The 16,174-nt window shown below is 47.7% G+C and overlaps 2 protein-coding genes and 1 long non-coding RNA gene across 10 annotated transcripts in view; 2 read left to right on the forward strand and 1 right to left on the reverse strand.

Annotated features, from left to right (window-relative positions):
- Arfgef2 (ADP-ribosylation factor guanine nucleotide-exchange factor 2 (brefeldin A-inhibited)) overlaps positions 1–6,882 on the forward strand; it is a 92,602-nt gene extending 85,720 nt beyond the window's left edge. For all 4 annotated transcript variants that reach the window (XM_006500484.4, XM_006500483.4, XM_030252278.1 and 1 more), the window contains 3 exons: positions 597–735; positions 2,331–2,448; positions 3,442–6,882. In XM_006500484.4, coding sequence (XP_006500547.1) covers positions 597–735; positions 2,331–2,448; positions 3,442–3,618 — 434 coding nt within the window. In that variant the 3' untranslated portion in view covers positions 3,619–6,882. The remainder of the gene's footprint in view (positions 1–596; positions 736–2,330; positions 2,449–3,441) is intronic.
- Positions 6,539–16,124, reverse strand: Gm31204. Of its 4 annotated transcripts, none has more exons than XR_866967.3 (3): positions 14,409–14,868; positions 10,325–10,473; positions 6,539–7,715 (listed from the first exon to the last, which is right to left on the reverse strand). It is a non-coding gene; the product is annotated as a predicted gene, 31204 (long non-coding RNA). The 4 variants fall into 4 exon arrangements; XR_866966.3 differs by having other exon boundaries at positions 6,691–7,715; positions 10,325–10,455; positions 14,409–16,124; XR_375251.4 differs by lacking the exon at positions 14,409–14,868 and adding an exon at positions 13,309–13,567 and having other exon boundaries at positions 7,562–7,715; positions 10,325–10,455.
- Cse1l (chromosome segregation 1-like (S. cerevisiae)) overlaps positions 14,871–16,174 on the forward strand; it is a 40,349-nt gene continuing 39,045 nt past the window's right edge. Inside the window, exon 1 of one of the 2 annotated variants that reach the window (XR_866207.3) lies at positions 14,871–15,007. The gene's annotated coding sequence lies outside the window, so the exon portion shown is untranslated. The remainder of the gene's footprint in view (positions 15,008–16,174) is intronic. The other variant, NM_023565.3, reaches the window with a different exon arrangement.

Here is a 16,174-nt window from a genome sequence, read left to right on the forward strand (position 1 = left end):
AAACCCCGTTTAGAATGTCTTTTCCCTGTGGGAAGGGTTTGTCCATACCATTGTCTGTGGGGATTTTTGTTCAGAGTGTTTGGCACATCTCTGACTGACTGGGATTTTTATAATTTTTTTCTTTTTAAATCACGTTTTTATATGTACTTTGTAGGCAAATTTTTTAAAAAGCCATTAACTTAAATAAAGTGATAGCATTCTTTTTTAAAATTTAAAAATTGTATGTGCATTTATAATTTAGAAATTGAGTGTTCACATGCGCAGTGTGTGTGTTGTGGAGGTCAGAGGGGAGCTTTGTGGAGTTAGTTCTCTCCTTCTACCTCTGTGTGGGTTCTGGGGTGCTAGCTCAGGTCTCAGGCTTACGCAGTAGGTGCCTTTACTTGCTGAGCCCTCTAGTGGCCTTGAACATTAGCATTCCTAAGAGAGGCTTACTGTGAGACTAATGGCTTCACCAAGCAGGCAGAAGAACTACCCTGTCTGCACCGGTCACCTGTACAGTCATGGCCGCACCATGTGCCTCCCAAGGCCGTCTGCTCAGTACTGTCCTGGCTGGTAACTTGCACCGCTGACCGCTGACTCTATTGCCTTATCTCTAGGCTTCAAGGGCAAGTCCAAACCCAATCTTCTCAAACAAGAAACCAGCAGCCTGGCCTGTTGTCTAAGGATCCTGTTTAGAATGTACGTTGATGAGAACCGCAGGGATTCCTGGGACGAAATACAGCAGCGACTTCTAAGGTAAGATTGTTTTCCGTTGTTATTTTGCATCATAATTCTGTGAATGGAAAAGAATAAGAGACGCTTTTTATGCTGGCACTTACGGGACAGGAGCAATGGATCTCTTTGAGTTACTTCTACATACAAAAGAGTAGGGGAGAGATATCTACTCAGTAAGGAGCCCTGGATGGCTGGCTTCCTTCTGCTGCCTCATCTTTCAGGTTGGAGAATCAATCCTGAGCAGAGCAGGGCAGGCAGGGCCACTGCTTTGCGTTCCAACTCCTCCCTGGGGCTGATCTCCGTCTGAGTCCTGAGACGGAGGGTAGGTTACTGAGCCTCCTGGGTGGAGGTCCAAGGATCAACTGTGAGACCTGGCACCCTTTCATTCCTTCTTTCTAGGAAGAGGGGCATCATAGGGTTAGCAGGATCAGCCCACACACGTGCCGCAGTGCAAGCAGTAGGCTGCCGGTTTCCACCTGCTTCCTGGGTATCACCGGCAGGCTGGGGAGCCCCAGGTTTGTGGTTTTCTTTGATGCTGGATGTGAATTTGGCCTTGTGCATGTTTTACTGCTGGACTCTGGACTCTGAGTCCCCCAAGCCGCCTTTCACTCCTGAAACCTTAGCACGTGGCCCTGACCTTGCAGGAAGGCAGCAGTCTCCAGCATAGGACAGCAGCACTCAGGAGCTCATTCAGAGATCTTAACTGTCAAGTGGGTGTATCAGTTATCTCTATATCAGTGTTGGTGTGTTCTCTAATGGAATGTGGACAGCCATTTGGGGAGGAGGGCTGGGTACAAAGTATAGTAATGGAGCACTTGCCTAGCATATGTGATACTACTCTAGGTTCCTCTCCTAGATGATGTGCACACACCCCAGAAACAAAGAGGGAAGAGAGGGCTACAATAGTCGTATGTCCTCTAAAATAGTGGAATTCCTTCCTCCTTTTTTACTGTTACAATTTTATTCCCTTTCCAAATGACTTACATAAGAATAGACTTTTATTTGGTCTTTTGAGATAGGGTCTCACATAGTCGGGCTGGCCTCAGATTGACCATAAAGCCAAGGGTGACATTGAATTCCTGGTCTCCTGCCTCTACCTTCTAAGTGTTGGGATTACATGTGTGCACCACCACACCCAGTACTAATAAGTCTTGGCTGAAGGAATTATTTAATTAAAAGAAAGAAAACTATTCTTTCCCACCCTTCCCTGTGACAGTCTTCCTGTATCTGACCTCAGACTGGTCTTAAACTTACAATTCTCTTGCTTCACTCTCCCCATACCCATTTCTTAACTCAAGCCTAGAGGGTAATCACCTGCATTGGCTCCCAGCTTCGCTAGTCAGGGTTGTGGTGTAACATTTAAATCTGGGAGCAGTCTGACGTAGCTAGGAGTGAAGAAAGAGTCGGTAACACTGAGGGTGCTTACGGTGCTGTGGACTGACAGGGCCGCACCAGCAGTTCCAGAGCCATTCTGTCATTTGACAGAGTGAGGGCCTGGTGCTCTGCCCAGGCCAACACAGCCAGTGTAGGCATTCAGTAGGCTGCTGAAGGAATCTGGCTGTCCCCTGGTGTGAAGTGCCCACTCCTGGCTTGACATGCCTGTCTCTTACCTCTAGAGTGTGCAGTGAAGCACTTGCCTATTTCATTACTGTGAACTCCGAGAGCCATCGGGAAGCATGGACGAGCCTCCTGCTGCTACTTCTAACCAAAACCCTCAAGATAAGCGATGAAAAGGTACAGAGTGAACTCCTCTTCCCTGTTCGCTCTGGTCACAGGGACAGGTGTGCTTTTCCTCCAGCTGAGATGACTGCTGGAGACAGTTCATTGGGAAAGTGGGTGCCTTCAGATAACAGCTTTTCCCAAGAACCCCAGCTGAGAAAGGATGACATGTGGACCGTGTGTGTGTGTGTGTGTGTGTGTGTCTGTGTCTGTGTGTGTGTGTCTCTGTGTGTGTGTCTGTGTGTGTGTGTGTGTCTGTGTGTGTGTGTGTGTGTGTGTGTGTGTGTGTCTGTGTCTGTGTGTGTGTGTCTGTGTGTGTGTGTCTGTGTGTGTGTGTGTCTGTGTCTGTGTGTGTGTGTGGCTGTTGGGCTGAGAAGGGATGGCGTGTGTACCGTGTGTACCGTGTGTGTGTGTGTCTGTGTGTGTGTGTGTGTGGCTGTTGGGATAGGACTGACCTCAGTACAGAAGAGGCTGTGGCCGTGCAGTGATGGCGTAGACTAGAAGCCCACTCTGCAGGTTGGAAGAAGCCTGCTGAGGCCAGCGAGGCTGTTTGTTAGAAAAGGGATTCAGTGTCATTACAACGGGAGGCTGTGGTGCTTTATGTCATGGCCTCATATAGCCTAGGCTAGCCCAGGACATACTGTGACCGAAGAATACCCGATCCTTTTGCTTCCACCTCAGCACTGTAAGATGTATTTATTTTACTCTATGTAGGCTGGAGATTGAATGCAAGGCTTCCTATGCGCTAAGCAAGTGCTCTCCCATCTGAGCTACGCCCAAGGCCTGTTTTCATGAGTCTTCCGTGTAGCCCCGCCTGGCTAGGAACTTGCAATCTTCCCATTTTAGTCATAGACCACACTGCCCAGCTAGAGTAAGTTTCAGTAGCGAGAAAGCGCAGCAACGGTACTCCAGGTGCCGTAGCTTAGGCTGAGGTGGACACATCTGGAAAACGGGTGCAGAAAGGAAGGTGTTCCATGGCTAACTTGGCTCTCTGCTTCCTCCTGCAAGTTCAAAGCACACGCGTCAATGTACTACCCCTACCTGTGTGAAATTATGCAGTTTGACCTGATCCCTGAGCTCCGAGCAGTTCTGCGAAAGTTCTTCCTGCGGATAGGCCTGGTGTATAAGATATGGATTCCAGAAGAGCCGTCGCAAGTGCCAGCAGCACTGTCATCGACCTGGTAGCACTGGCTGCATGGCCACTGCTGTGGTTCTGTAGAACATCCGCCATGCCGTCCCAGCTGGCGGAGGGGGAGCTGCCCACCTAGCTGGGTTTGGACCTGGAGTGCAGTGGCGTGAACCCTGGTCAGCACAGTCCCCAGCGGAGGCTCATGGTGTCTCATTAAACCATCACATACCAGTAACTCGGTGGGCAGGGAGTCTGTTCCCCCGTCCTTGCATTCCGCTGGCTGACCTGTTAGACCTGTCCTTGTGAATGCCACCGTTTCCTCTAAGACTGGCCATTAATGTTTCGTCGGCGGAAGTCGCTCTCCTGGGAGGCAATGAGCATTGCCGTATAGGTTCCTGTTTATTAGAGAGTATGCTAATAAAAGTCCTTGTAATAGCTCACAGCCACCTAAGTGCGCGGTGTTTTGTTGTTTGACTGTGTTAGAGAAGTTTGAATGTTTGTGTCAGTTTTGGGTCAGCCTAGATAAAGATGGGAAAGAGGGAGTGTTCCTTATGTCTTGTTTTGTAATTGTTTGAGTGGTTTCTAAAATATTTTACAAAGATATATTATTAAAAATTTGATTAAAGGCAGAGTTTAGTAGACTTAAGAGCTTGCAAGGTTTTAAGAAAATGTAGTGCCTCGTGGCTCCCTGGTTTAGTAACTTGGAGAGACAGTCTGTAGGAAAAAGATAATCTAAAAAAAGGTGTTAGCCTTCCTTGAAGTATTTGTGGGTGGATGTTCCGTTAAATTTTCCAGAATGCATTGCACATCTTTTTATGAAATCTAGACTATGAAAAGGTGATAAACATGAAGTAACTGACCCAGAGTTGGTTTATCTTTGAGTAAACCTTTTTAGTTTTTACCTCAGCAGAGTGTTAGTATGGCTGCTTTGCAGTCCCTGCTAAAGGGACCACCAGAGGGAGGGACAGTTCGTACGGCCCTCTCAGCACGCGTCATGAGTGGGACTGGAGCCCCTGCGGGACTAGCACAGCTGGGCTGTGACAGTGGCAGAGGTGGCACCCAGAGCTTCTGTTAACTTGAGCCGGGAGCTGGGTTCTTTAGCAAGATGAGCTTCTGGGGTCCTTATGTTGGTAATGGTGCCATGTCCAGACCCACAGCAGAGTGAAGTCTGAGTGCTCCTAACAACCCACAGCAGCCACGCTAGAAGCTTAATGGATTCGGAGCCCATGAGAGAAAGAACACAGGCTTCCTGGTCTGCCCTCCCCCTCCGCTCACCAGGAGCTAAACTGAGAGGCTAAACTGTGTCATGAAGCGCGTTGGAAACAGACTTCTGCCTACATCGAGTCCTACGAATTGGGGTTGTATTGATGTCACTCTGGTGCCTTAGAAGTCAGTCGTCCTTGGGAAGGTGTCTGCGAGACTGGGCCCTTTCTTCTCTCCAGAGCAGGATGCCTGGTGCTCTTGCTATTCTCTCTCTCGTTTCTGACAGCCTTGGCACATGCTCGGTTTGGCCAGTAGAATTTGTATTTATGCTTTTTTTTTCCCCAAAAGTATTTTAATTTCTCTACCAAAGGGGGAAAAGAAAGCAGGCTGAGGTTATTATTGCTAACACACCTCAGCCGAGCAGGCTATGTACCTCGAAGGGAGGGCCTGGGGGACAATGTTACCGAGAGGAGAATGTGAGCACATTTGACTGACACGGCCTGGAACCCAGTGCATCTTTTCACGGCACTGCCGAGACGTACTCCCTGGTGTTGCCGCTCACAGGCCCTCAGCTGTCGGTGGTTCCTGCAGCTTTTGTTCCTCGCATGTAATCAGGGAGCACGCATGCACGTTGAGTGGGTGCATCCTGCCTAAGCTGTGTCCCTGAGTGGTGGCTTTCCCTCCTGTCACGTGACATCCCATTCACTCATCTACACTAGCCCAGTGCTCCCATTGTCCCCTGCCTCCTCTGTAATTTTTGCCCCTTCCAGGGTACGGAATGTGTCAGTGCATTTTCTCCTTGCTGAGAGTCTCAGCTCCAATCTCTTCATAATTTTGTTCTGTAAAAGATGAACCTTTCCGAGTGATGCATTCAAACTGTCTAGCAATAGATCTTTTAAAACGATGTAAAACCATTCAGGGTAATTTTTCTTGTCAGTGGCCAGTGGCATCCCTGACCTCCAGAAAGAAGCCATGCAGTATAAACTCCTTGTGGTGAACAAGTCTGTTCATGGCAAACGTGGCTCGAGCCCACCAGACACCAGCGCAGAGCGGGGGCAGCCTGCCCCGCTGTAGCACAGGAGCAATGGTGTAGCGTCTTCCAAGGCCTTACTTTTTTTTCAGAATGCTTTAAGTGTTGGCTGTATGTGCTGGGTTCTCTAAAGAAGTTTCTCTTCCCGAGCTGTTTTTCCGAGCAGTTTTGTTCGTGTCTCTTAAGGAAATCACCAGCTTTGGCATCTGACCAACAAACAGTGAGTGGGAGACGTGATTTCCGATGCGCATCTTCAGAGTCAAACACACCCTCCCTCGTGTACAACCAAAGAACAGGCATTATGAAATTGTATAGTAATATCTAGAAACACCACTTCCCTCCAACCTGCGACTTTTGTACAAAATTCAGAGAATCTGTAAAGAACCCCCCACCCCTCAAAAAAGCCTAAGCACTTGCTGTTGTTCTTTTGTGATTATGGCTGTACATTTAGTTGTCTTTCTAGTTATGAAAAGAACGTTGACACACGTAGGCATGGCCGCCCCACTCAGGTGTTCGTTGTTACAGTGCTAATGGATCCTGGGTGCAGTAGGCGCTGGGTCCTCCTGACCTCTGTTTCACTGTTTGTGGTAAGGTAGCCACACCTGGAGCTCACGTGTAACCTGGAGCGCTGTGCTACCAGTAGCTTTGGGGTTTTGGAAGCAGACACACCAAAGCCGAGCATCATAGAGAATGAATCCCTCTGGAAACACTTACTCTCAGAAAATGACACTCTTCCCACATGTGGGGTTTTCTCAGTGTTCTAAGTTTTTAAGAAGTTTTATCTTGTGTATTTGCATCAAACATTTCTTTATGTGCTAAATGTTTGCTCTTTAAAAATGTCTCAGAGTTAGTTACCAGCTTCCTTGATTTCATCTATACACAATGATTAAGTGCATTTAATATTGGTAATTTAATGAAAAGCATTCCTTGCCCAATGGATGTAAACATTTTTGAAAGAATAAAGCAGAATTATATAATATGAAATGCTATGTAAAGTTTTCTATGTAAAAAAATATTATGTATAATACTGTTAAATACCCCATGCTTTGATCAGGTGGAAAAAATCAATAAAGTTTTAAAAAGTAAAGCTGCTCCCAGTGTCATCATTTATATCCTGTCAAGCCACGGGTTAGGCTAGTTTGAGTTTGTTGGCATGGCAGACACAAACTCTTAGTTTCCGTTTGGGCAGAGAGGATGGTGTAGGTATAAGTGCTTGTCCTGCAAGCCTGGTGACCTGGGTCTGACCTCTGGGTCCACGTAAAGGGGGATACAGAGAACTCGCTCCACAATGGTTCCTCTGGCCTCCACACGGGGTGTTCCCCCACACTCACACAATCATAAAATAAAACTTAAAAGCCGGGCGTGGTGGCACACACCTTTGATCCCAGTACTCAGGAGGCAGAGGCAGTCGGATTTCTGAGTTCAAGGCCAGCCTGGTCTACAAAGTGAGTTCCAGGACAGCCAGGGCTATACAGAGAAACCCTGTCTCGAAAAAACAAAACAAAACAAAACAAAACAAAAACCTTAAAGTAGAAGGCAAGAAGTATTCATAACCGCAGTTGTGGTCAAGGTGTGGTCCCACCAACCGCTGACCCTCCTCTCAGGTCCAGTCCATTGCAAGGAAGTCTAACAAGTCTGGGGGTGGGGCTGGGGGGGAGGGTGTCCCTGGGAGGGCTCCCCTCTGGTTTGTCCAGGCTTTTTCGTTTCCTAACTTGAGATTCTTGGAGACATCTAACTTGCTGGGGTCCGTTGTTTGGGTAGTCTGGGAGTCCCAGTGTGCCTTCATGCTTCTAGTACAGTAGCTGTGGGTTCAAGACTGCAGGAGCCAGCCATGCCATGCCCGGAAGCGGTGGGTGTCCCTCAACAGCGCCTTCTCCAGCTCTCAGTTCCCTCTGTGTTCTCTTCCACGGTGGTCCCTCACTATTGCAAGGAAATGATAACATTTAGGACCCTTCTGAGCATGATGGTGAGAGATGAATTTCAAAGCAAAGGTAAGGTGGATGCTCGGCCAGTTATAGCCCCAATCTTTTTTTTTTTTTTTTTTTTTTTTTTTGAGATGATTTCATATAGCCCAGGTTAGCCTTGAACTTGCTCTGTAGCAGAGAACAACCTTGAACTTGTAATTCTCCTGCCCCAATAAACCTAGTACTGGTATTATGAGGAGTGCACTGCACTGGTTTTTATGTAGTTCTGGGGTTGAAATACAAGATTTCATGCATGCTAGCCACACACTCTACCAATGAGCTAGAAGTACTGCAAAGCCTTTCGTGTGTGTGTGTGTGTGTGTGTGTGTGTGTGTGTGACCCTTTTCACATCCACTGCTAACTGCCTGTCTTCCTCCTATTCACACTCCCTAGAAGTGGATGAGCAAGAGGTCTCCACAAACCCATGTGACTTCAGGGAGGCCTCAAAGAGACCACACCCTTCATGAACTAACCTGCTTGGCCTGTGGGCAGATTGCCTGTGGGGAAGGAGAATCTAGAAAAGGGCTGTAATGAAGCTGTCTAAGAAGTGAGTTGGCCTCAGGCTGCACTCCCTGTGGAAATGAGGATTTGGGAATAATGGAATTGGGTGTCAGGAGAAGTCTGACGGACCTGGGGTAGATGCAGCTCAACATGTAGAGCACATGGGACTGGAGAGTTGGCTCAGCGGGTAAGAGCTGCTCTTCCAGAGGTCCTGAGTTCAAATCCCAGCAACCACGTGGTGGCTCACAACCATCTTTAGGGGGATCTGATGCTCTTCTTCAGGCAGGCAGATGAATATGTAGCAAAGCACTCATACATTAAATAAAGTTTAAAAACAAACAGGAGAGCACATGCTTTTGGACGCATTGAGGTCCTGTATTATATATATCTCCCACACTATAAAACAAACAAACAACAAACCAGAAGCCTGGTGGTGAACACCCACAACCTCAGCCACTCCATTTATTTGATTGGCTGCTTGTGACTGGGTCTTAGTCTGTAACCAGGCTGGCCTTGAACTCTGCAATTCCTGGAGCTCTGTCTTTCAAATGCAGAACTACAGGAGCAAGCCAGCAGACCTGGTGTGATGGAGGGCTGAGAATGAAAGCCAGAGGTCAGTTTATGCTAGACAGGCATTCTACCAACTGAGATCCATCCATAAGTCGCTAAAACCATTTTCAGAATAACAGGTTTTTGTCGTTTTTGTTTTGTTTTTTGAGATGGGGTTTCTCTGTGTAGCTCTGGCTGTCCTGGAACTCACTCTGTAGACCAGGCTGGTCCTGAACTCGAGAGATCTACCTGTGTCTGCCTGCCAAGTGCTGAGACTAAAGGCATGAGTGGGAGGCACCATACCTGGCCCTCAGAACATTTTTAATTACACTTACTTGTGCACACCGATAAGTGTACTATGGCACACGTGTGAAGTGACAGGACAGCTCTCATGTATTGGTTTTCTTCTCCAATCATGTGGATCCTGGGCATAAAACTCTAGTTGTCAGGCTTGGTGGCAAGCGCCAGTAAGCTATTGAGCCATCTAATCAGCTCCAATTTCTCATTTTTTAAATAAGGGAAGAGAAAAATCCAGCATAGGGCTGTAGCCTAGCACCTGGTTGATGGTGCAGGAGTTCAAAGCCAGGATGCCTACACATCAACTTACTTCCAGGCCAGCCATGAGAAATGACCTCAAGGGGCTGGAGAGATGGCTCAGTGGTTGAGAGCACTGACTACTCTTCAGAGGTTCTGAGTTCAAATCCCAGCAACCACATGGTGGCTCACAACCATCTGTAATGAGATCAGATGCCCTCTTCTGGTGTGTCTGAAGACAGCTACAGTGTGTTTATATAATAAATAAATTAACAATAATTAAAAAAAAGAGAAATGACCTCAAAAACAGACAAGCCAGACACAGTGGTCCAGGCCTATAACATCAGCACTTAGGAGCCTGAGACAGAACTACTGCAAGTTTAAGGCCAGCCTGGGTTACACTTGAGTTCTAGATCAGCCTGGACTATAGGGTGATATGCCCAGCTCAAAACAAAACTGAAGCCAGACTAAGAGGAAGCAGGAGATGAGATGCAAACATAGTTGTTTCCTGTCCAGTGCACATTTGGTGCTGGGCTGTACTCAGTAAGAACTAACACTTTCTCTCTCTCTCTCTCTCTCTCTCTCTCTCTCTCTCTCTCTCTCTCTCTCTCTCGCTGTCTTTCTTTCTCTCTCCCTCTCTCCCCCTCCCTCCCCTCCCTCTCCCCCTCCCCCTCTCTCTTTTTAAGTTTTATTCTTATTTGACATGAATGGGTGTTTTGCCTGAATGTATTTGTGAGCTTCACATGAGTGCAGTGCCTGTAGAGGCCAGAGAGGGCATCGGATACCCTAGAACTAGAGTTACAGCAGTTCTCGGCCACCATGCGGGTGCTGTGATCGGAACCTGGGAGTCTCCAAGCGCAGCAACAGTTTTTAACTGTTGGGCTGTCTCTCTAGCCCACTGCCTCTATTTAAAAACCAAGGACAAACACGCCTCAGTGTGATGCTTCTTGATTTTAGCTATGACCGCTCTTTTCTTCTTACTTGGGCCAAAGGACACTTGTTCTCTGCAAGTATGAGCGGATGTGCCCACATCCGTCTGAATGGAAATAGAAGAAATGGTCTTCCATGGAGCCCGCGATAGGAGATGCGTCTTTTCAGAATGATCTTCCATGCTGTAGAGACATTGTTTCCTTAGTCATCGAAAACAAGGGAATGAATTATGAGTGAATACTTAGAATTCTGCTTAGTTATCATCTGTGTTTCCAACACCATCATTCACAGTTGTAGCCAACGCTAAGAATAGGTAGTGGTACTCATTCGGCTTCGCCACACACCCTGCAGATCGGCCTGTCCAAAGTACCCGCTAGCATGGCGCTTCTGCTGCTGCAGAGACATAGTGTGTGCTGGGGTGCTTACTCTCAGACAGACCTGATCATCTTGCCTCAGCGTTTGGGTTTTCAGGCTGGTGTTAGCTGCAGGGTACCAGCCTGTATCCAGTGTATGTGGTATGTGTGTATGTGTGTATGTATATGTGGTTGTGCATTTGTGAAGTGTGTATATGTGTGTGGATAGTGTTTGTGTGTTTGCATGCATAAATATATATATATGTGTGTGTGGTCTGTTATATGTGGTGTGTGTGTGTGTATGGTATATATATACATATATATATATGTATATGTGTGTGTGTGTGTGGTGTGTGTGATATTTGGACTGGGTATCAAATTGTAAGAAACATGAAGTTTTTTTTATCATACAGTGTAAAATTTGTCTTTTTTTTTTTTTTTTTTTTTTTTTCTGAGACATGGTTTCTCTTTGTAGCCCTGGCTGTCCTGGAATTCACTCTGTAGACCAGGCTGGCCTCGAACTCAGAAATCTGCCTGCCTCTGCCTCCCAAGTGCTGGGATTAAAGGCGTGCACCACCATGCCCAGCTCTGGCTTTTTTTTTTTTTTTTTTTAAAACCAAGACCTAGTCCATCAAATTCCATAGATCTTGGAAATTCTCTAATTGTACTAATCTTGCTTTTTGGCTTCTGTAGTTTCACTTAAAAAAAAAAGATTTTATTTATTTTTATGTATATGGGTACGCTGTAGCTGTAGATGGTTGTGAGCCTTCGTGTGGTTGTTGGGAATTGATTTTAGGACCTCTGCTCCCTCCTGTCAACCCTGCCCGCTCCGGCCCAAAGATTTATTATTATATAAGTACTATTATATAAGTACACTGTAGCTGTCTTCAGACACACCAGAAGAGGGCATCAGATCTCATTAAGGGTAGTTGTGAGCTACCATGTGGTTGTTGGGATTTGAACTCAGGACCTTCAGAAGAGCAGTCAGTGCTCTCAGCTGCTGAGCCATCTCTCCAGCCCCAAAATTTCTCTTTATGACAAGAAATTCATATATTTTATCCTCTCCAACCTTGTAAGATTTTATATAAATGGTTTAGTCTCCTTACCCTGTAAAACCTTTGTTTATGTAAAGGCCCTGTTGCTCTCTTGGAACTTAAAAATATTAAGAGCCCAACCCCTTCTTCTCTCCATCATATCCTTTGTTTTCTTGTTCTGTTTTGTTGAGACAGGGTTTCTCTGTGCAGTCCTGACTGTCCTGGAACTTTCTCTGTAGACCAGGCTGGCCTTGATAAGGATTAAAGGCGAGTACCACCACACCCAGTTCTTCACTTTCTTTTGAAACTAGCCAATGGAGAAGTGTGAGGTCAGACACCAGCCAATGGAGGAAAGACCTGACCGATCGTCGCCTACATCAGAAAATGCTCTTCCATGTTTCTGAGCAATGCACTCTAGAATCTAGAACAAATGTTCTCACCATGGGGCTCACCTAAGAACATTGGAAGACAGTTACTTACGTTATATTATTATGTTAATAATAGGAGCAAAATTACAATTATGAAGTAGCAACAAAAATAATTTTATGGTTGGGGGGGTCCCCACAACATGAGGAACAGTATGAAAGGATCCCAGTGTTAGGAAGGCTGAGGACCACTGCTCTAGTCCAGGGTCTAGGTCAAAGTAAAGTCTTGCCCTGTTGAGACATTTCAACTGGAATAGTGGTCTCATTCTTTAGAACTTTGAACTTATTTCTAACAAAATCCAGGGCCTTACCAGCCGGTGGTGGTACACGCCTTTAATCCCAGCACTCAGGAGGCAGAGGTAGGCGGATTTCTGAGTTTGAGGCCAGCCTGGTCTACAAAGTGAGTTCCAGGACAGTCAGGGCTATACAGAGAAACCCTGTCTTGAAAAACCAAACAAACAAAAAAAATCCAGTGCCTTGCTTGTACTTATACACGACATTTCACCTATACGGATGTGCATACCCAACACACAGGGAGGGGCAGGAGAGGTGCTCCTCCATGGGTGAAAGCACTGGCTGCTCTTCCAGGGGACCCAGGTACTGTTTCCAGCTCCCATGTGTCACCTCCAGCTCTGTGGGAAACAGCGCTCTCCTCTGGCCTCTTTGGGCACTGCATGCATGTGGCACACAGAAAAGAAAAAAACCTTAACATTAAATATACATATATTTGGACTAGAGAGGTGGCTCAGAGGTTAAGAGCACTGTCTGCTCTTCCAGAGGTCCTGAGTTCAATTTCCCAGCAACCACATGGTGGCTCATAACCATCCACAATGAGATCTGGTGCCCTCTTCAGGCATGCAGGCATACATGCGGGCAGAATATTGTATACGTAATAAATAAATAAATCTAAAAAAAAATTACCTAGCAACAGAGCCTGGTGGTGGTGGCAGTGGCACATCTTTAATCCCAACATTTGGGAGATGGAGTCAACCAGATCTCTGTGAGTTCGAGACCAGCCTAGTCTACAGCTCTGTCTTCCAGGACAGCGACAGCTACACAGAAAAACCCTGTCTCGAGAAGTCATAAGCAAACCAAACCAATCAAACAAAAAACCCCAGAACATCTTTACTGAGCAGCTGGGGTGTGCTGAGTGTTGGAGGCACGGCTATAAAGAAGAGCAGTAAGACTTAAGCTCTTGTGTAGAAGAAACACAAGAAACTCACACGCCTTGCAGACAGCATGAGGAGGAGGGCTGAGGGTAGAAGCACTTGCTGCCAAGACTGAGGGCCAGGGTTCAATCCCTGGGACCCACAAGCTGGTGAGACCTGACCTCACACAGCTACCATGGCACCCACGCACCCCTCCTGTTACATAAATTAACTCAGGATGATAGAATGAAGTCAAGCCAACCAGGTAAGATACAGAAAACCCAGTTTAGGGCTGGCGAGATGGCTCAGTGGTTAAGAGCACCGGCTGCTCTTCTGAAGGTCCTGAGTTCAAATCCCAGCAACCACATGGTGGCTCACAACCATCCGTAATGAAATCTGATGCCCTCTTCTGGAGTGTCTGAAGACAGCTACAGTGTACTTACATATAACAAATAAATAAATCTTAAAAAAAAAAACAGTTTAATGAGAACCTTACATAAACAATGCATGCTTTTGAGGGTAAGCGTTCCCATGAAGTATCGATTATGAAAATGAGTGTTTGTGACCTGGAATTCATGGCAAGCTAGGCAGCCTGTCCTTTACTGGCTAAAACGCAAAGTGAGCCAGCTACTCCTGGACCCAGAGACAGGAAGGAACACATATCAGTGCAGTAAAGTGGGGTAAGCTTGTAGCAGAGAGGAACAGAGAAGGCAAGCTAAGCTGGCTTCTTCAGCCCGGTCTTACTACAGAACACTAGGCTTCAGTCTTGATCAAAAACCTGCTTCTAGACCTTCACCTTTCTTTGCTTGCGAGGCGTACAGTCACACAACTGTCTCCTGGCTTTTGAAAAGATAAGATTTCTCTTGTTCAAGGGTCAAATGAACATCCCAGTTACCTTTAAGTTGCCACCAACTACATCGTCGTCTGAAAAAAAAAATTTTTTTTTGAGAAAGGATCTCACTGTGTAGCTATGCCTGGCCTCTGTGTAGACCATGCTGGGCTTAAATAAATGGCGATTGTCTTGCTTCTGCCTCCCAAGTGCCAAGTGGTAACAAGCATGAGCCATCGCCTTCAGCTTCTGAAATCATGTGTGTGTGAGTGAATGAATGTGGGTGTCTTCATCCATTGCTCTCTTAGTTTTCAAGGCTGGATCTCTTATGGAAACAGAAGCTCACCAATTAGCTAGACAGGCCGGCCAGTAAGCCCCAGCGATCTTCCTGTGTCTGCCTCCCCAGGTACGGAATTGTAGTCAGGCTGGCTTTTATGTGGGTGCTGGGGATTCGAACTCCCGTCTTCTTCCTTGCGCAGCTATCACTTGCTTAACCAAGCGTGCTATCCCCTAGCTTGAAATTCTTACTCATTCGTTTATTCTATTTGTCCTAGAACAGACGCTCTGCTCTGTCCCTTCGCTCAGGCGTGAACGAGCACGTTCCATCCAACAGTTAGAAGCCACTAGGAGCCACTCGCAGAACCTGCTAGGGTCTGAGGAAAGAAACCCAAAACAGAAGCCTGCGTCAAAAGGCACGGTCTCTTGTGACGTCACCGCAGACCCGAGCAATGGTTCCGATTGGCCCTCGCAGCCGGGGTGGGGCCAAAGCATTCCTGGCTCCACCCCGCGTCCCGGTCTCACTCGCACATGCGCAGTGGCCGCCACCTTAGCCGCCGCGCCATTTTGCCAGGGTTTGAATGTGAGGCGGAGCAGCGGCTGGAGTGGGGTAGTGTCGGCTGCAGCTCTCGCTTGGGATTCCCTCCTCGGTCTCGGCGTCCCCACGAGGTGAGGCATGGAGCGAGCAGGGTGGCCGCGGGGACGCGGCTGAGGGAGGGGCCGATCGCTGGGAGGTGGATCTGGGCCTCAGCCCGAGGACGCGCGCCTGGTCTTCCCCGCACGCCGCCTCTGGGTCGGGCCTGACCGCTCCGGGAAGCTGGGGCAGCTTGGGGCTCGGCCTCACGCGAGCTTCTCGAGCTCCCGCCCCTTCCCTTCCAGCGTTGCTGGGATTGGTCGCGCCGCCGCGTAGGCGTCCGCGGATTGGTCAAGCCCGCGCGTCCGTTCTCGGCGCGCCGGGGCCCGCAGCGTGAGCGCTGTTCCGCGCCGAGGCCTGACCTGGCCGAGCCGGTCTGGGTCCCTGGTTCTAAAAGAGGCCGGAGATCGCCCACTCTGACTTCGCGGGGCTTTGGCCTCCGCCAGAGTGGACTTGGCCCTCGGGTTTCAGCTGGCTGTGACGTTCGTGTCCCTAGGACCTAAGGAACCTACAGGCGAATGGTGTTCCCCTGCCTGGGGCTCGCCGGCTTTCCAGTTAGATAATCTGTCCCCACGCACACTCCGTCTTTCCCTAGGAGTGTAATTCAGAGCTAGTCCTTGCCTCTCTACGAATTTCCTAGTTTTTAAATAATTAGGTGATGCTGGGCGTGGAAACCGTGCTCCCTCACGTGTTGAACAATCTCTTCCACTGAAATGGCATTTTTACCCTCTCCTCAAACTTACGATTCTTCACTTGCATATTCGGTTAAGTGGCTTGAAGGTTCCGCTGACTGCAGGCTGTGTTTCCCAGAGGGCTCGCCTGAACTGCTGACCATGGCCATTCGTCTCTCCATAAGCACTGTCGCCTCCATGACCGGCTCTTTTAAGTATTCATAGTCCCGTCCTGTATGCTAAGTCCCCAGCTTTCGTGATGTTAGAAGCAGCTGACCTCAGATCTTGGCGGGGCTGCCTCCCTCCCTGCCTTTCAAGTTCCCTTCTTAGGGAGGAGTTCTCAGTTCTCACTGCGATGGCCACATCACCCACGTTTATGTGTCCTGTAGCATTGACCTTATATGTAGTAACTACTGCTTGTTTCTCACGGTTCTCATCTGCTCTGAGTTATCTTTAAGGATAACTTTTTATTGCTGGGTCCCATGTATGAGAGCCACATGGTGAATGCTCTGTTATTTTATGAAGACATGG

This window comes from Mus musculus, chromosome 2 (genome assembly GCF_000001635.26).
Source record: "Mus musculus strain C57BL/6J chromosome 2, GRCm38.p6 C57BL/6J".
Classification (NCBI taxonomy): Eukaryota; Metazoa; Chordata; class Mammalia; order Rodentia; family Muridae; genus Mus; species Mus musculus.